Raw genomic sequence first — 20,981 nt, forward strand, 5'->3', positions numbered from 1 at the left:
TGGCTAAATCAAACAAATTAACATATGTATTACCTCATATATGCAGTACTTATTTTTTATGGTGAGAACACTTAAAATCTAACCCCAGTGGAATTCTCACATGTAGAAGAACATATATAGATAACTGATTTAAAAATCAGTGAGTAAATATAAAACAGTTACATTGGATTGCAAGAAGTGTGCACTTTGGGAGAAGGAGGAGTCCTGATTATAAGATTTTTAGGATTTTATTATGCATACCTTGAGAAAACTTGGAAATTGTCACCATATGAGAGGTTTGCCTGGGAGGCTTTCTACAAGAGCTGGGCTTTCCGGAACTACTGGAATAATAGAGTGAGAACATTCAAAATGTATTTGCCTGAACCATGTCTGACTGCTCCAGCTCCATTTATTGGAAAAGCTATCCCTTTTCCATTGAATTGCCTTAGCTTATTTGTCAAAAACGAATTAGACATATTTGTGTGTGGTTCTCTTTCTGGGTCCTGTATCTTTTTCACTGATCTATGTTTCTGTCCCTCTGTCAGTACCTTGCTGTCTTTATTATTGCAGCTACACTGTAAGCCTTAACGTCGGGAAAGTGGGGAGTGATTTCTCCCACTTTATTATTATTTTTCAAAAAAGTTTAGAATATACTTGTTTATATCTACAGTGAAACTTGCTGAGATTTTGATATGAATCACATTACACCTATATATCAATTTAGGGAGAATTGACATCTTTACGTTCAGTCTTCCAATCCATGAACAGTTTGTCTTTCCAAATGTTTAGGTTTTATTTGACTTCTTTCATCAGCATTTTAAAATTTTAATCATAGGGATCCTATACATGTTTTGTTAAATTATACCTCAGGATTTTATTTTTCTTCGGAGCAACCGTAACTGGTATTGCATTTTTAATTTTAGTTTCACTTGTTCATTGTCACCAAATACAAATGCAATTGATTTTTGTGTCTTGTTCATCTATCCCGTGACCTTACTTAATTCACTTATTAGTTCGGGGCTAGGGCTGCTGCTGCTGCTGCTTTTTTTTTTTTTTTTTAAGATTCCTTCGGAATTCCTCCATATACCAGCATGTCATCTGCAAATAGAGATGGTTTTATTTTTTCTTTTCTAGACAGTAAGCCCTTAAGTTCTTTTCCTTGCCTTATTGTAGTAGTTACAACTTGCAGTACTGTGTTCCATTTCAGTGTTAGAGTGGTGAGAGTGAAATTGTTGACTTGTTTCTGAGCTCACTGAAAACATTTGTTCTTTCACCGTTAAGTATGACGTCATCAACTGTAGGTTTTTTGGTAGGTGCTTTTTATGACATTAAGTTCCATTCTATTCCTAGTGTACTGATACATTTTTTTTTAATTATTATGAATGGTATTCAATTTTATCTAATGTTTTTTCTGCAACCACTGATATGACCATATGATTTTTCACTTTTAGTCTGTTGATTTGTTAGATTGTGTGGTTGATTTTTGAATCTTGAGACAGCCATGTATGTCTGGAGAAGATCTCACTTTGCTGTGATAGAATACTTTTTCTTTTTAAAAATATATTGTTGGATTCTCCTTGCTAAAATATTGTCTAGGACTTTTGCACTTGGGTTAATGAGAGATACTGGTCTGTGTTTTTCTTTTGGTGCTTTGTTTTTGGTACCGAGCTAATACTGGTCTCATAAAATGAGTTGGGAAGTCTCTTTTATTTCTGGAAGAGGTAGTATAAAATTGTTGTTGATAATATTAATCATGTTTTTAAAAAACAAAACTTGAATTGTCCTCAGATACAGTTGCTTGAGGTGGAAAGTTTCTCATAGAAGTAGACTTCTGGCCAGGTGCGGTGGTGGCTCACACCTGTAATCCCAGCACTTGGGGAGGCCAAGGCGGGCGGATCGTGAGGTCAGGAGATTGAGACCATCCTGTTTAACACGGTGAAACCCCATCTCTACTAAAAATACAAAAAAATATTAGCCAGACTTGGTGGCGGGTGCCTGTAGTCCCAGCTACTTGGGAGGCTGAGGCAGGAGAATGGTGTGAACCCGGGAGGCGGAGGTTGCAGTGAGCCGAGATCGCGCCACTGCACTCCAGCCTGGGCGACAGAGCGAGACTCCGTCTCAAAAAAAAAAAAGAAGTAGACTTTTGCAGAGTTATGGAAAACATTCTACCAAATTTCAGATTCTGTGTATTGCTATTTTTTTTTAATGGTAGGAAGAATGAAGCAGTCGGTACTAGTCATTAGATCATAAGCAGTATGTTGAATATAGAACTATTATATAAATTAACTCATACTAGATTATGTGATTAGACTTACTGATTTACTGTAACTAAACAGTGTGAATTACGGTTCTGGAAGAGAATTTGGAAATTGAATCAATCTTCTTGATTTTATAGATGTGGAAACAAGGTAGTGAGGGATTTGGTACCTTGTCCAAGGTCACAGTTTGTGAAATAGATTCCAGATTCAGGCCACGGTCTATTAAGCCAGTGGATTTTACCTAGGGAGGAACATTAGATTACCAGTGGGTCCTTCCAGAAAAACAAAAACAACAAAAAACTCCACACATGGGCATATACTATATTCTGTATACGTAGAAGTAGCAGCCCTTCTTTTATAGAATATAGTTGAGACAGATTACCAGAGGAGTTTGCAGTATGTCAGTTCATGCTATTTTTTCTTCCGTAGTTGAGAGGAAGTCCATGGCACAATTAGTATAGTGTGTGTGTGTGTGTGTGTGTGTATGTGTGTATACACATACGTGTACTCTCTATATAGTAACGTGTATATATGTAGTGTATGTATGTGTATATTTATATATATACTCAAAATAAACTTTTCACCTGCCCATTCCCAGGACCTACATAATGGCACTCAGATATCTGAATGTGAGAAAATATAGAGGGGATTGTGATGCACATCATTGGTTAAGAACTGCTGTACTAAACCCTGCCTGCAAACCTTTTATGCTTATATCTTTTGAAAATGTCAATAGTAACTACTTAGAGTTACTTTGATAGAATAAACCTATGGGTAGAGATTTGAAGTTTCAGAAAGTTTTAAATTGGGAGATGTCGTTAAAATTTAATATACGTAAATAACCGTGCCATCCTTCTTAGAACTATACCTTTAAAGTTGTAATGTAAGCTTAAGAATATAAAAATACATATAATTTACTTATTTTTATAATCATTATGTTACTATATTGAGTTCTTTTAGAGACTTAATGGGATAGAGACTGATTGCAGAATCAGCTTGAGGAGGGGTGGGGAAATTGTCACAGCATTCCCCATAAGCCATTTTCTTTCTACTTATGAAAAATATCACTCTAGTTTAGATGTAGAAAACCATCCTGAATCCTATTTACCTTTAAAAAATAGTGGAAATATCTTTTTATTAAGTAAAATGGCCCTTTGTTTACCTTTTATGTAGACTAGGATGGCAAATACAAGACACTAATGCTGCTCCCCTTCCCTTCCAATGCTGTAAAATCCTCTCCAAAAATATTCTCACAATCTTCCGTGGTGTGGTGCCCCAGGCAGCCATTATTAATGCTGATTGCAATCGACACCGAAGGTAAAACCTATTTGGCATTTTTGCTCTGGGCAGTGTTCAATTTTTTTGTCAGTTTTGTTTAGTTTTAGGGGTGTTCCTGTGTCTGAGTGGGATTCTTCTTTTGGAAACTGGAAATAGTTGCATAGTGGTTTTTAACATGAATGAAATGGGTGATAATTCACAGAGCCCCCTTTCCCAACAAAATAAACAAAAGTTAGGTTAGACCGACTATTGGGATTAGGACGTTGTTTTAAGCCAGGAGGTAGCAGACTGCACAACCTATGGGCCAAATCCATCTTGGAGCTAAGAATGATTTTTATATTTTTGGATGGTAGCAAAAAAAGAAGTCCAGAAAAAACGAATAATATTTTGTGAGTTGTAAAAACTACATGAAATCCAATTTTCAGTATCCATAAATAAAGTTTTAATGCAACATAATCATGTTCATTCACGTATTGTCCATGGATGCTTTTGTGCTACAAGGGCAGAGTTAAGTAGTTGTGGCAGACCACATGGCCTGTAAAGCCTGAAATATTTACTGTCTGGATCTTTACATAAATAAATTGCCATCCCTGTTTTAAGACAACAATGGGGCATTGAATATTGCTTTTGTATTATTTGGTAAAGGAGGAAACTTACATTGCTTATATTTTCAACACGTTTCTGAAAATAATTTAGAAAGTGCCTATTGTTTGCATACAGGTAAGTGGTGGTAGCAGCCTTTTTTCTTTCTTTCTTTTTTTGTTTTTTGAGACAGTCTCTTTCTGTTGCCCAGGCTGGCGTGCAGTGGCACGATCTCGGCTCACTGCAGCCTCCACCTCCTGGGTTCAAGGGGTTCTTCTGCCTCAGCCTCCTGAGTAGCTGGGATCACAGGTATGCGCCACCATGCCCAGCTAATTTTTGTATTTTTAACAGAGAAGGGGTTTCACCATGTTGGCCAGGCTGGTTTTGAACTCCTGACCTCATTATCCGCCTGCCTTGGCCTCCCAAAGTGCCAGGATTACAGGAGTGAGCCACCATGCTGGGCCTATTCTTTTATACACAGTTGAGGTGGAGTTACCAGAACATAGTTTGCACTGTCAGTTCATGCTATAATTTCTTCCACAGTTGAGAGGAAGTCCATGGCACCATTACTGCCCACAAATACTGGCAACTTATAACTACATCGCTGTGCTAGTATATTGTAGAACTACTGTTCTCAAACTTTTTAGTCTCAGGACTTCTTTAGAGCTCTTAAAAATTTAAGACCCCAAAACTTCAAAAAAATATGAGTGATATGTATCAATATTTACCATATCAGAAATTAAAGAAAATTTTTAAATATTAACTTATTTAAAATAACAGTAATCCGTTATGTTAGTAAAGAACAAGTTTTTATGAAAAATATTTTCTGAAACAAAATAATTAGTAAAATTTTTACAATCTCTTAATGATTGTCGTAGTAGAAGAAAACTGGATTATCGTATCTGTTTCTCCATTCAGTTTGTTGTGATATGTTATTTTGATTGAAGCATATGAAGGAAATCTGGTCATACACAGATACATAGTTAGAAAAAAAGTAAGAGTATTTTAATAATGTTTTTTAAGATATGGGTGTGTTTCTTTGATATCATACCATAACTCAAGATATGGCAGTTTCTTTTCTATTGTTTTTTTTGAAGTCAATTTTATTTACATAGAATAAAATGTGCTTTTTTAGATATACAATTCCATAAGTTTTGATGAGAATATATGAAACATACATATTATACAATCATAATACACCCCAGTCAAGGCGTGGTGTTCCCATTTCCTTCATCCCACAAAGTTTCCTCATGCCCTTTTGTAATCACCTCCCTTTCCCTCACTCCCAGCTTCTGGCAATCTCTGAGCTGATTTCTGTCCCTATATTTGTGCCTTTTCCAGAATATCGTGTAAATGGAATCCTACAGGGCAGCCTTTTGAGTGTGTCTGCTTTCACTTAGCATAATGTTTGAGATTCATCCATTTTGTTGTAGGTATCACTAGTTCATTCCTTTATTATTGTATGGATGTTTGCTTATCTATTCATCATTGATGGACATCGGAGTGTTTTTAGTTTTCGGAGATTATCAGTAAAGCCACTGTGAACAGTCATGTACAGATTTTTACATGGACTTACGTTTTTATCTCTTACGTGGGTATCTACACGTGTGATTGCTGGATAGTAGGGCAGGTGTGTGTTTTAACTTTAAGAAGCTGTAAAGCTGTTTTCCAAAGTGGCTGGGCCATTTTGCTCTACCACCACTAATATGTGAAAGTTCTAGTTGCTCACATGTTCAGCAATACTTGATATTGTCCGTTTGTGTTTTTGTTTTGTTTTAGTCATTCGAATTAGTGTTAGTATTTAATTGTAGTTTTAGTTTGCTTTTCCCTGATGATTCATAATATTGAGTAGCTTTTTTCAAAAAAAAATTTTTATTCTTTGCTCTTTGGCAAAGGACCTATTTGAATATTTTGTCCATTTAAATAATTGGACAGTGTTTTTTCCTGTGATTGACTTGTAAGAGGCTTTATATTTTCTGAGTATCAGTCCTTTTTTAGAAATGTGTTTTGCAAGTATTTTCTTCCAGTCTGGGACTTTTTTCGTCCCCTTAGCCTTCAAAGAGTAGAAGTTTTCATTTTAGTGAGATTCAGTTTATCAGTTCTTTCTTTTGTAGGTCATATGTGTTGTTCTAAGAAATCTTTGATAATTCAAGGTCACAAAGATTTTTCATTTTTTCTTTTGAAAGTTTAATAGTTTTAGGTATTATTTTAGGTCTGTGATATGTTTAGAATTAATTTTTGTATATGGCGTGATATATGGGTTGAAGCTTTTTGTTTTTTCTTTCTGCATATGGATATTCAGTTGCTCCAGCATCTGTGGTTGCCATGACTATCATTTTTCTATTGAATTACCTTGACATCTTTTCTCTACATCAATTGACCATTTATATGTGGGACTATTTCTGGATTCTCTGTTCTGTCCCATTGATACATGTATCTGTCTTTTCACTATAACCATACTGTTTTTATTCCTGAAGTTTTATAGTAAGTCTTAAAATCAGTAAGTATGAATTCTCCTTTGTACTTTTTCAGAATTATTTTGGGTATTGCAGTTTTCTTGTTTTTCAGGTAAGGCAAGACGTAATTTTGTAAATGCTAGTTGCAGTGGGGAAGTTGAAACCATTGATGAACTTTTCGTCTTTTGTAACATTAAAATCTGCTTTGTCATGCACATTGAGTGGATTTTTTTTAAACCCATGAATACTTTTGTAATATCACAATTTATTTGGAAAATATTGTTTCTCTGAATTATGTAGACTTTCTGAATACTGTCACATTTCATTATTCAATATTTAAAAGTCACATTTATTAATATCACCACTGATCTCATCAGAAAATTCTTTGACTATTGGAAAGGTTGACACCATCGCCTACTGCTGATGGTAGTAGATAAAAATTTTCAAAATTTTAATTTTTGCTTGAAAACTTAAATTTTTTCATTGGAAATGCATACTTGTTAGTTGCTTTTCTTGGAGTCACAGGTTCACTTGGTTTACTTTTGAGAACATGCCTGTCAGATACCCAAGTCTAAACAGCCATAGTTTGTTAGTTTACAATTCAGTCATACGTGGGCTTTTTCTTGAGGCAACCATTGTATAGCTGATCCTTGAATAACAAGGGTCTTAATTGTGTCAGTCTACACATATGTGGATTTTTTTCAATAAATATGTTGAAAAAGGCTTTGGAGATTTGGGACAATTTGAAAAAACTCACAAATGAACTTTGTAGCCTAGAAGTATTGAAAAAATTAAGAAAAAGTTAGATATATGTCATGAATGCATAAAATATATGTATAAACCAGTCTTTTGTCATTTACTACCATAAAATATACACAAATCTATTATAAAAAGTTAAAATGTATCAAAAAACTTACACACACACACACACACACACACACTTACAGACCATATATGGCACAGTTTGCAGTTGAGAGAATTGTAAATAAATGTAAAGATACAGTATTAAATTATAATTGCATAAAATTAACTATAGTACACACTGTACTACTGTAATAATTTCATAGCCGCCTCCTGTTGCTGTTGCGGTGAGCTCAAGTGTTGCGAATATCTACTTAAAACACCATATGATGCTAATCATCTCAGCTTGAACAGTTTGTCTCTCCAGTAAATTGTATATCGCGGTCAAAAGTGATCTCTTGCGGTTCTAGCATATTTTTCATTGTGTTTAGCGCAGTACCATGAACCTTGAATAACACCATGGGACCCATACAGAGTGCCACTGGTGATATTGGAATTGATCCTAAGAAGAGAAAAGTCTTGACATTACAAGAAAGAGTGGAATTGTTTGATACATACCATAGATTGAGGTCTGCAGCTGTGGTTGCCATTTATGATTTATTTTGTGAACAGAAGACATAAACTTATGGTATTGATAAATATAGTTCAGTACTGTAAATGTATTTTATGATTTATTTTGTGAACAGAAGATGTAAACTTATGGTCTCAATAAGCACAGTTCAGTACTGTAAATGTATTTTCTCTTCCTTATTTTTAAAATAACCGTGTCTTTTCTTTAGCTTTAGTGTAAGAATATAGTATATAATATTATAACATAGATAATATGTGTTAACTGTTGATGCTATTGGTAAAGCGCCTGGTTAACGGTAGTCTATTGGGAAAGTTTTTGGGGAGTCACAAGTTACACACTGATTTTTGTTTGTGTGCAAAGTCGGTGGTCCTTACTCCTGAGTTGTTGGGGGTCAGCTGTATTCACTATGCAGCAGAGTTATGTTTGCTTGGTTTTTGTCCCATACAATATTAAAAAGTAGTCTGCTCAAGGGCCAAGGTTTAATAAAATTAATAATTTCAGTGGCTTTTCATCAAGGACATTCTCAAGTGAAGTGAAACTGGTGTTCAGAGAAATATTGTAATATGTATGGTTATTTCCTATTATATAATGGCGATTTTTATATTTAAAGTACAGGGATTAACCTGTAAACCTAAACCCAAAGTTATAAGTGGGAAGACAGTAAATTATTGACACTTTAGGAATACCTGAAGTTGCTATCTTGGGAAACAGTCTTTTATTTTAAGAGCTAATGTGGTTATATTGTTGTTTTTATTATCTTATAGGTGCTATACTTGGTAGATCAGAAACTCAGGAGTGTCTTTTCTTTAATGCTAATTGGGAAAAAGACAGAACCAATCAAACTGGGGTTGAACCGTGTTATGGTGACAAAGATAAACGGCGACATTGTTTTGCTACCTGGAAGAATATTTCTGGTTCCATTGAAATAGTGAAACAAGGTTGTTGGCTGGATGATATCAACTGCTATGACAGGTAAGAACGCATTTAAGATTTTATGGTAGTACTGAGTAATTTTCATCCTTCCCCCCTTTTTGAAAGGGGAAAGATCACTGCATGAATTTTCCCTTAAATGTGTCTTGCTTTTTTAAAAATGGGAGTATAAAGAATATTATAACATGCTGTAATGACAGTATATTTTAAAGTAATAAAATAAACATGGCATATTTATGTTTTATCTTTGATATATTTTGAATAATCTACCAGGTAGTGAGAACTCTGAAATAAAAACCATTTTCCCCAATGTTGTTAGGATTATAAACTTTTAAAATGCTAGTTTTTTAAGGAAAACATTTAAAAAATTACTTTAAAAGAGTTTATCTGTTGAAAATCTATCCTCAAGAAGAATAAAACTTAATCATGTGTTTAATTTTCTTTCAGTTTCCTTCTTTATGTATCTGGAAGAAATTTATCTTTCTACATTTTTTTCCTTTTTTTTTCTTGCAAAGTAGGCCCTTTGCTCTTTACCCTAAGAGACTTTTTTTTTTTCCGGAGACGGAGTTTTGCTCTTGTTGCCCAGGCTGGAGTGCAATGGTGCAATCTTAGCTCACCGCGACCTTCGCCTCCCGGATTCAAGTGATTCTCCTGCCTCAGACTCCCAAGCAGCTGGTATTACAGGCATCCGCCACCATGCCCGGCTAGTTGTGTATTTTTAGTAGAGACAGGGTTTCTCCATGTTGGTCAGGCAGGTCTCGCACTCCTGATCTCAGGTTATCCACCTGCCTCGGCCTCCCAAAGTGCTGGGATTACAGATGTGAGCCACCATGCGTGGTCTACCCCAAGAGACTTTTTAACTTGACGTTCAAAATTTCATCAGTCCTCAAACTACATACTTGTTTAAATTGCTTTACTCTGTACTGGAAGTAAAATACAGTGGTCATGTTATTGACTGCCTGTGATCTTTCTGTATGGCGTCCCATAGCAGTTAGGGTGATCCGTTCACTGCCTGGGCCACAGGATTTCTGCTGTGGGTAGGTGCTGAAGACAGGCAGAAGCTGTAAAGTCCCAGATAAACAGACATTTTGGAGCCAGAGAGTACTGCTGTATACAGTGAACACTAGATACTTCTGGATCACTTTTGGGAGCCTCAGTTGATAACCTGGAATCTGTGTTTGATTAGCTATATGTGACTAAGAGCAAAATGCATTGAATAAGCCCTTGAAAATTAGATTAACTACACTTTTCATGAGAAATTACAACACAGTCATTTAGATTTAGATATATATTTCGTATTTAGGATGTCCTTCTAAGTATGTGAATTTTCCAGGGATTATTTCTATGTACTTATATGTTTTAGCTGCATTTCTGATTATCAACCTCTACTAACAGAAGTGGTCGAGTGATATGTGCTATTATGAAAGGTAAACAGGAAGAAATTGGGGAAAAAAGTTTGGGAATCATCTTTATCCCAAACTGTTTTTTATCATTTAGTTGGAATCAGGGATTCCTATTCTTTTTTGTAGCAGAAAACTACTTTGCTCTTTACCTAAAGACAATACTCCAGCTATGTGAGACTCGATAGTGCCGAAAAGAGTAGTGAGCCATTTTCACTGGAGTCTGCAAGTGTGTTATTCATTGCAAATACTTGCTCTTGGAATGGTAATTAGTATACTACCTTTGTGTCTGGAGGTTAAATGCTAATTTTAAACTATAAAATTTTTGTTTTTATACTCTAAATTTGATTGAAAACAAATAGGATAGTGAGAAGTAAGAGGAAAAGAAGATTGAAGAATTGTCAAAGTGTGGAAGAAAAGAAAATGATAAAAGAAGAATGAAATTGAATGGTGAAAAGTAACTTTATTGAATTAATTAGGCTAAGTAATCATGTTAATCTGTTGTAATTTGAGACATGATTTTAAATATCAGTTTTTAAATTTATATATTTCTCTTTATAAATTGTTAACATTTAGCTTTCATTCGTCTTTAAAAACCTCCTGCCAAATAGATGTTGATGTTGAGTATATTTTAGTTTGATTTTGTTAAACCTCCTATCTCCCTGAAATTTCTTCAGCTTTTCACTTAAGAATTAAATTCTACATTATTATTCTGACAACTATCAGAAAAGTTCAGTTTGTTTTTAAGATACACTGTAAGTTCATCTGATGTTGATTTTTTTAAAATAGGTTTAGCTGTTTATTAGTGGGTGATTAGGATTTGTTCTAAAGGCTAAATCCAGGTCTTTTCATGACTTAAGCTCCTATGTAGAAGGCTACTTTATTTTTATTTTTTTGGTGTAATTCTAATCAGTTTGAGTTAGTAGGTGCTATATAATTATTGTTACATGTTTTTTTTCTACTTACTGCTCATCTCAACCCTGTTCATTGCATTCAGGGAATTTAAATCTACACTCTGAAAAACAATGACAGTATTAATTCCTCAGCCTAGTTGGGGTTTCTGATGTTGAAATGTTTCACCCATGAGATATGAGCTTTTATCATTTAGTATGTGTGTATGTATTTATATGTATACATACACAGTTTTATATATAGTTTTCAGTTTTTGTATTCACAAAATGGGAACGCTATATTTCCTGTGAGCAAAAGCGCTCTTAGACCAAATTGTCTCATTGACTTTATGTCCTCTTCAAGCTTTTCTAATAATTAAAAAAATAAAAAAAGTTGCTTGCCTTAGGTTGCTCATTAAAAACCAAAGTACAGCGATAGTCTCTAGTAGTCAATGTGATTGTTATAAAGTCAGTCGTTGATTTTTTTTTTTCTAAAGAGATTTAGTGACAGGAATCCAGGAATATTTTTAGTTTTTAAGAATTATTAGATATTAATATGAATCTTGAAGTTGAATATAAATGACTAATTTATTTTATTGCAGAATAAAAACACCTCTTGTAGAGTCAGTATAATAATATTGATTTTAATTATTTTTTCTCTGCTTATTTACAGGACTGATTGTGTAGAAAAAAAAGACAGCCCTGAAGTATATTTTTGTTGCTGTGAGGGCAACATGTGTAATGAAAAGTTTTCTTATTTTCCGGAGATGGAAGTCACACAGCGTAAGTTCACAGGGAAAATACATAGGTTTGCTTAACTGTAGATTGGAAACAAAATATATTTGTGTTGATGGAATAATTTACCCCCACCTCTTCATATTCTTCTTTTCCCCCAAAATTTGAGACTATGACAAATATTTATTAAAGAATTTTGTAGACCAAATCTGAGTTATTTTCCCCCCCTTTTCCACAGCCACTTCAAATCCAGTTACACCTAAGCCACCCTATTACAACATCCTGCTCTATTCCTTGGTGCCACTTATGTTAATTGCGGGGATTGTCATTTGTGCATTTTGGGTGTACAGGCATCACAAGATGGCCTACCCTCCCGTGCTTGTTCCAACTCAAGTAAGTTATTGTCCTGTACTTTGTAGTGTTTTAAATTTTATATTTTTGAGAAATATTACTGTGGTGAAACCCATTAACTTATTACAAATTATTTTCCTTTGGAGTTAATTTTTTAATGTTTATTGTCATGAGAAGTCTAGCTAACTTTGCAAGCTTATTAATGTACCATGTCCTAAACTTTTCTCACTTTAGGGTTGAGGTCTAGTAGAATGAAGGGGTATTTGCATTTCTGTTCCTCTTTGGAGAGTTTTACTTTCATGCTAATACTTTTCAGTATTAACCTGCTTTGCTTCTTTAGAAGTCGTTTATGATGGAGAAGTTAAATCATAACCCTGTCTTTGCCCTCTGTCCCCTCCCCCGTTTCTAAATTTCTGTGTCTTTTTCAAGACCACTTGGCAAAACATTTTATCCATGGGGATAGACCCAGGAAGGTAACCAAAAAAGTATAGAAAAGAGAGGTTTCATAAAGGCTTCAGGAAGATAAATCCATAAAGATGTTTTTTTAGGGAAGGGGAGCAGAAAAGTAACCTTCCTTACCATATGTTGTTGGTAGATCAAGTATTTTTGTAGATGAATATTTTTTTTGGTTGCCTCATATCAAGTGTGTACTGAAGACTAAAAACTTTTTTAAGGTTCTTGATTGTCACACACCACACCCCAAATATTTCTGGAAATATAGGTGTGGAGGGTAATCGGATTAAATTCATTAAATTTTCTGCATTCTCTTATCATGTAGACACTTTGTGCAGGTCTGGTATTTATAAGGACTTTTCATGGAAGTAGTTAGGATTCTACAGGCCTATGAAAGCTGATAACTTTCGGTTTTACTTGCTTGAGACATCTCTGAATTCTAGTAGTTACTGTGTTTCTTTCAACTCTTAAGATCACATTACCTCAGCCTTCTGGATCTCTTGGTGTAACTTTGCTTCTTTAATACCAGAAGGATTAATGGTTAAAACCTGATAAAAGAAAATGGTAAAGTACTATAATTTAGTGACCAAAACAACTCCTTCCCTCTAAGCTTTGTTTATGTAACACACTTATTTCTCAGTGCTTGCAGCACTCTGTTAGCATTAGATCATGGATTCCCATAATCTTTGTAAGATGTGTATATAGAGAAATAAACCCAAAGGTAAAATACCGTGTTTGGTAATTAGGTAAACATTATTTTGTACACCTTGAGTATTTTAACTTTTAAACATTAGTAACTAAGTTTGTGTTCATTAAGAATCATTTCCTAAAAGTGTTTTAAAATAAAAAGTTTTAGTACATAGTCTATGTAGTCTATTCCAAATGACCATAGGATACACTCTTACCTTCTGTCAGTGATAACTTCTAAAAAAATTTGTTTTAGTATCAAAATTTAGAAGAGAGATTATTCATTATTATAATAGTTTCCTGAATTTACCAGATCTGTGATATGATAGAAACAAGCTGGAAACGACATTTATAAATAAATTTGTTATGGTTTTTATAGAAGGAGTTTTAAAATGTAATCTTATAGATAACACTGATCTGTATACAGTATTGTTGCAAAAATGTGCTTAAGGCTTTTCTTAAAGGGCTTTATATCCTATGTATGTGGTCAGTTTTTAAGAAATACTAAATAATTTAAGGGTTTGGGCTTTTAAAAAGGATTGATGTTATTCATAAATAAGAACCAGGGATTTCCTGTGAGTATTCGTACATCTCTGTGGGTTTTAGCTGTTTGTTATGGTTAAAGTTACTGTACACATTTATTTAGTACTTACATGCTCTGTCATGAGTTTATATGAATTTGTATGAATTTCTGAAAAATAAGGAAGAAATGTAAAGATTTTGTGATAGAGTGACCTTGTGTGATCAAGCTTTGGTATGAAAAATACAAGACAGGCCTGACCTTATGCTTTCCTTCTGTCATAAACTATGTTGTGGAAAAGGGGCGTTGTCAGTGTGAAACTTCACTTTTGTCATCTCTCGCAGTCTCTGAAGCAGTATGGTTTCGTGCTTCAAGTCTTGTTTTTGCTGAGAGGTTTATGCGAACTGTTCTGCAAGACCACTTCGTGGCCATGATGTTACAAAAGGCTTAGTTTTATCTCCTATTTCAAAATAATAATTACATAAAGCATTTATTGAACATTTTAGAGTGTACTAGGGCGCTGTTAAGTTACATTATACATAAAGATGTAAATTATATAGGAACATATAAAAAGCATAAAATTTTTTTTTCCAGTGATTTCCAAGTTGTAAGACTGATACCATCTTTGGAGTTCGTTAAAAAATACAAATTTTGGGACCACACTCCTGAAAGTATGGAATGGGGCATGGGATGGTATGTTTTTAATAAGCTTCCCAGGTGATTCTGGTGACCAGCCGGGTATGGAAAACACTAATTTACTTTTATCTCACAGACTTGTTTGTGTAGTAAAATATCCATTTTATAGATAGAAAAATCTGACCCAAGGACTCTTTGTCACCAAAGCTTTGTTCTTATTACTTAGGCTGTTCTGCTGCTTTTTTCAGAAAGCAAATGCCTTTTGTTTCATATAATTCAGTCAACTTTTCTGCTATCTCAAAATCATCCTGTAGGCTAATTTATTTTCCTACTTTTGGATATTGAATAGTTTGTATGACTACTAAAATGAGGAATAACATCATCTTATATTAACATTGTCTCACATAGGACAAAAAGAGAAGTAAAGAAGTCATAGATATATAGAAGGGCATATTCATGTGTTTTCCATTAAAAATTTCCAAAAATTCTAAAGTACATTTTGGAATAGGGTTGATGACCGTTTTTAGAATAGAGTTTATAAACATGTGATTGGATTGTAGATAAAAATTTCTGTGCTCGAGTTGATACTGCCAATTCCTATTAAGACTTTTTCGAAGGGTAGGAGAAGTAGGAGAGAGAGATTCGAAGTCTTAAGGTGACTTCTGTATTTCACCCCATATTCATGTCCCCATATTTCAACTTTAATTCCATACCAGTCAGGAAAAGATCTTACAGTCTTGCCATAGAGTTTTGGAACATTCTTCCTCTGGATTCTTTAAGTGCTTTTAGACAGTGCCATAACATTTGCCATTCTTTTTCTTAGGGAGTCTTTTCCTCAAAGCTTTGGCTAAAGGATGGTTTGTAAATGAACTGGTCTGTTGTAAGACATTGTTCTCATTACTAGTAAGCTGATTCTGGCAGTTAGGTGAGGGATTCTTTATCTCTATGACATTAAATTGTTTAGATTTTTTCCTGGTTGTGTTAGTATTTTATCCTGAAGAAGTGGTGTAGGGGTTTAAGTACTTTAAAATCTGGTCTTTCATTATGGTTCCTAATAACCAATAAAAATACAAATTCTGGAATAAATTTAGCACAGTTGAAGGCATAGAGAAAAGCAGTTTGCTGGTTGTTTTTTTTTTTTTTTCTAAGTCCTATATTTCTATCATAGTTGCATGGTATCACTTTTTTCTTGTTCATCCTGGATGAAAGTCTTGGAGACAACTATTCTTGCCTCTGTCATTTACCAAATCCTGTTCATTTGCCTTTTCATCCTGATTGATCCTATTGTAGTTCAGGACATTATTACTCCTAAGGCTAAGATTATTTCTATAATCTCATAGTTGGGTTTCTTGCTTCCATTTCTCTCCCTTCATCTGTACTATTGCCAAAATAGCATTTTACATGTTTGATTATGTTACTTATGTGCTTAAAATATGTGTGGACTCTCAGTGAGCCACAGCAAAGAATACCAAGTTTGGAGCATGACATGTGGTCTTCCACACTCTCTTTGTCTTTTGGTACTTTCTTACCATTACACCCCAAGACATCTGTCATATGCATCTAGCATTGTATTAGTTGTAATCCATCCTTGAAAGATTTGAGAAAATAGTGCTTGGGTCCTTCTTTCATTTGTCATTCAGATAAATAACCCCAGTTGAGAAGGGCTGATAATGTGTTTTGTTCTCCCAGTAGATTGTAAGACTCTTGAAGATGAGGTATATATTGTAATTACTGCTGTGTGTTACACAGTATTTGTATGTAATAATCATTCAGTAAGTGCTGAATTGCTGAATTGAGTTTGTTGCATTTGGAATTATACTGAGATAATAATGTAGTATGTCCAGGGATTCCTTTAATAAACATTCAGGTGCTTTAGGGCTTTGCCTTGAGAGAAATCTTGAGGCCATGATTTTGCCGGGGGCTGTAAAATAAGTTGAAGTATTTCAGGCATTTATAAGAGAATGACATTATTTAGTTCTTTCTGTAATCACAGACAAAGCATCCTATCTGTTTTCATTACCCAGGTCACTTTTCTTTTGCCTGTGCTGAAACCATCTTCCCACTTATAGGAAGATGCTTTTATAATATGCATTGAGTAAACTGAATGCAAACTGGTTTTTCTAGTGACAGTGAGTCATGAATATGAGGGAATTGATAGACTCTATTATTAAAAAGTCTTATTGTGGTTAGAGCTAATGCAGTTTCAGTAAAATGGCGCCGCTTTCATAACCGTACGTGAGCTTGTTTCCTGCTTATAAGATCTATATTTGTGCTGATAAAATACCACTTGATAAGAAAAAGAATTTTAATGGTTAGAAATGACCTGCCTTTAACAAGGCACGATGTTAGCTTCTTGTTTACTTTTAAAGGCTATATAAGTAGTGCTTCAGTATTGAAAATTAATTCTTTCTTAAATAACATCAGCCTGTTCAATCCTTACTTTATGATAGTTTGTCTAGGTGTGGGTCTGATAAAGACTAAAGCTTTGGGATACCTAATTTAGGCATACAAAATAATCCTTTTGACCTTAACATTAAAGTAATAATAGGTTGTCATTTCATGCTATGTCAGATTACTATCCACTGAGAAACCAAGCCATCTGTGAAAATGCTTTGTAGGATTTTCTTCTTGAACATGAGTTTATGTATTTAAAATTAATAAGAATCTGAAAGGGTAGGAAAACATTTTTCTGCCAAGTTAATTTAGGAGAGTATGCTGCTTCCTTATTGCGGGAGGGTGCAGGAGAAATTTACTAAATTTATTTAGTATTTAATATGCTAATAACAAGTTATACTTACAAAATAAATATTACATTCATAGAAACACGTCTTGAAATAGGTTGACTACTGATCGGAGTTTATGAACACATCTCCCTTCTGCTTTTTCTCTCATTTAAAATTCTCTTCTAATTAAAAAATTAGTTATAAATACATGTTTGTGGTATCAAGACAAACTGTACAGAAAGAAGTATGAAAAAATAGAATCATTTTCTGCTCTTCCCTTTTTCTGTCACTTTTCTGAAGTAATCATTTTTAACAGATTGGTGTGTATACCTTGGTACCTTTCTCTAACCTTATATTTTTGAGTATATATGTTTTCTTTTTTATAAACTATAAACTGTTCCACAACTGGCTTCTTTTAATTTAACAGTATATGGAGGACAGCTTTTCAGATTGATATTATTAATCTTTTGGTTTATTAAATTTTGTGTTTTTAAGTGAAATGTAGTGGAGTTTTATTATATGCTTATGAAATACCAAAATTTGATTTTTTGGTAAAAATGGTATATATTTAAGGTGTACAGTGTGTTTTTTTAAGCTTAAAGTTTGTATTAAGTTTCTAAGAGATAGAACTCATATCTCACAAATATTTGCAACTTTTTTTTTAGTATGTTTAAAATATGACATAATGCTATTGTCTTATGCATGAACATTCTTTCGTATGTGTGTGGGTGTGTGTATGTGTATGTCTGAGAAATAGTGTAGGGCTACTGTAGATGTTGTTCTGTGTCCTGCCTTGGTGTGTGATCATTTTTGTATTGGTAACCTAAATTACAACTTACTTTAATATATACTTTTAATTGTGGGGAGAAGTGTCGTAAGTTATCTTGACATGCAGCTTGACAAAAGAAATTACCCTCATCAGGCATATATAATTTATTCCACTTACAAATGCTCAAACAAGGCCAGTTGGAGATTGTCTAAAATTCTATGTCCAAAAGCAAAAAGGGAGGAAGGGGAGAAGGTAAAAAATTTTAAACCTTTATCAATAACTTAAAATAAGGTAAAGTTGCACATTAAAATTAATTAATGCACCTTATTTCTAAAAGTGACTTCTGTTTAAATTTTGAAATCTTGAATTCAGGTTTTCTTTGGCTTGTACAGGGTCTCGTCTGTCAATTTACAAATGGATTGGTGCATATGGACCAGACTATGTAATTTATCCTCCTTCTCTGGCAAGGAGATGTGTATTTAGGAGGAAGTGTGTTTGTTTTTTTCCTGTGTTCTTCATTTCCTGGACCTCATCCTAGACCTTGTTCTTTCATTCCTAGTTACTTCATTGCTGTCAAATATATATATATTTAATTAAGATAATAGACGTGAAAAACGTCCCATTGTTAGCTAAAGCTGCTTGTAGCAGATGAACTAGAAATTGTTCAGGGTTTTCGTTTTTGCTTAACTGCTCACCCAATGTTTGATTGCCTGTGGTGTGCCAGGCACCATGCTGTGTATATGGTAAAAGTGGCACGAAGACAGTACTTGTTTCCCCTTCTGGGGCCTATAGTTAATATGTAGGTGAAGTAACACAGGATGATTGTTTGATTGTAGCCTGGAAATGGAGGGTGAATAGTATAAGAAGTGAGTTGCTTCAACAATTTTAGGCAAAGACTGGAGGAAGGGAGGAAAAATGTCTGATTCCAGATCTGTACTGATTGGGAGAGGAGCCACATGTGGGTGCCTAGCTAATGCTAAGTGCTCAGTAAGTATTCACTGTTATTGGTATTAGTGTAACGACTTCAAAATTGAACTCAAACAGAATCGTTTTTACTGAAATTATTGTTGATATATGTTAATACTTTGAAATTAACTTAGTGCAATAGAAGATTCATTTTATTATGTCAGGCACTATACAGATCACATGACACATATTAACTCATTTAATTTGTTAGTACCATGGGGATTCTGTCCTATTTATCAAGTCCATTTTATTTTAGGTTTTTTTTTTTTTTTTAACTTTAAATTCTGGGATACATGTACAGAACATGCAGGTTTGTTACGTAGGTATGTGCATGCCACGGTGGTATGCTGCACCCATCAACCCGGCAACTAGGTTTTAAGCCCCACATGCATTAGTTATTTGTCCTGATGCTCCCCTTCCCTTGTTCCGCTGCCCCTTGACAGGCCCCAGTGTATGTTGTTCCCCTCCCCGTGTCCATGTGTTCTCATTGTTCTGCTCCCACTTATGAGTGAGAACATGTGGTGTTTGGGTTTCTGTTCCTGGGTTAGCTTGCTGAGGATTATGGCTTCCAGCTTCATCCATGTCCCTGCAGAAGACATGATCTCATTCCTTTTTATGGCTGCATAGTATTCCATGTGTATATATGAACCACATTTTCTTTATCCGGTCTGTCATTGATGGGCATTTGGGTTGGTTCCATGTCTTTGCTGTTGTGAATAGTGCTGCAGTAAACATATGTGTGCACGTGTCTTTATAATAGAATAATATATATTCCTTTGGGTATATACCCAGTAATGGGATTGCTGGGTCAAGTGGTATTTCTGGTTCTAGATCTTGAGGAATCACCACTCTGTCTTCCGCTATGGTTGAACTAATTTACATTCCCACCAACAGTGTAAAAGCGTTCCTATTTCTCCACGGCCTCGCCAGCACCTGTTGTTTCTTGACTTTTTAATAATCAGCCATTCTGACTGGTGTGAGATGGTATCTCATTGTAGTTTTGAAGTCCGTTTTATAGATAAGAAAATTGAGGCACTCATAGATGAAGTGACTTGGCTTAGAGTCACCCTAGTGGGTGGCAAAGCCTGGGCATTTATATCCAAGGATTATTGCCCATTGATTGAATGGCTTAATAAATAATTAAGTGGAGTCCATTAAAAAAACCAAAGCAGGGGCTGGGTGTGGTGGCTCACACCTGTAATCCCAGCACTTTAGCAGGCCGAGATGGGCAGATCAAGTGAGGTCAGGAGTTTTAGACCAGCCTTGCCAACATGGGAAATCAACATGGGGAAACCCCATCTCTACTAAAAATACAAAAATTAGCCAGGCATGGTGGTTCACACCTGTAATCCCAGCTACTTGGGAGACTGAGGCGGGAAATCGCTTGAACCTGGGAGGCGGAGCTTGCAGTGAGCCGAGACCGTGCCACTGCATTCCAGCCTGGGTGACAGAGCGAGACTCTGTTTCAAAAAGAAAAAAAAAAAACAAAGTAGGATAAAGAGATCAGAGTATATAAACTACATTTAAAATAGTTTTCCTAGTGACTATATGTGGCCTTGTAGGTAAACGACCATTTTACCATCTCACAATTTATTCATGTGTAACATGATCTCCTTTCTGTTTTTTTCAGCTACACTTGCAGAATAGATATGAAAATAAATCAAAATAAACTTCTGTAGCCAGTCATAAACCTGATTCTTTTAAGCAGCAACCCCGAAAGGAAAATGGGCATGCCTGCGTTTCTTTCAGACTTTTAACTCCAGTGCTGGCTACCTTGGGGTGCTCTACTTCTTAGGGAACATATCCAGAATCTTCATTTCACCTGCCTTGGCCTTTCTTTGCTTTCCTTTCAAGAGGAGTAGGATGAGAGAAACTGTAGGAAGTAGGAGTTAATCACAGAGGAATTTTGATGACCTAATTGGATGGAATCATTGCTGTGCAATTGACATGTCAATATTGTTGAATCTCTTAATGTATGTCTTGCTTTCCTTAGTTC

General features: G+C 34.8%; 1 protein-coding gene across 4 annotated transcripts in view; it reads left to right on the forward strand.

The window, feature by feature from the left end:
• LOC105492701 (activin A receptor type 2A) overlaps positions 1-20,981 on the forward strand; it is a 90,920-nt gene that overhangs the window by 43,677 nt on the left and 26,262 nt on the right. For 2 of the 4 annotated variants that reach the window (XM_011759958.3, XM_011759956.3), the window contains exons 3-5: positions 8,690-8,897; positions 11,819-11,928; positions 12,119-12,273. In XM_011759958.3, coding sequence (XP_011758260.1) covers positions 8,690-8,897; positions 11,819-11,928; positions 12,119-12,273 — 473 coding nt within the window. Of the gene's footprint in view, positions 1-8,689; positions 8,898-9,302; positions 9,531-10,617; positions 10,706-11,818; positions 11,929-12,118; positions 12,274-20,981 lie in introns of those variants that run through there. The other 2 variants (XM_011759959.3, XM_071073829.1) reach the window with 2 other exon arrangements.

This window comes from Macaca nemestrina, chromosome 11 (assembly GCF_043159975.1).
Source record: "Macaca nemestrina isolate mMacNem1 chromosome 11, mMacNem.hap1, whole genome shotgun sequence".
Classification (NCBI taxonomy): Eukaryota; Metazoa; Chordata; class Mammalia; order Primates; family Cercopithecidae; genus Macaca; species Macaca nemestrina.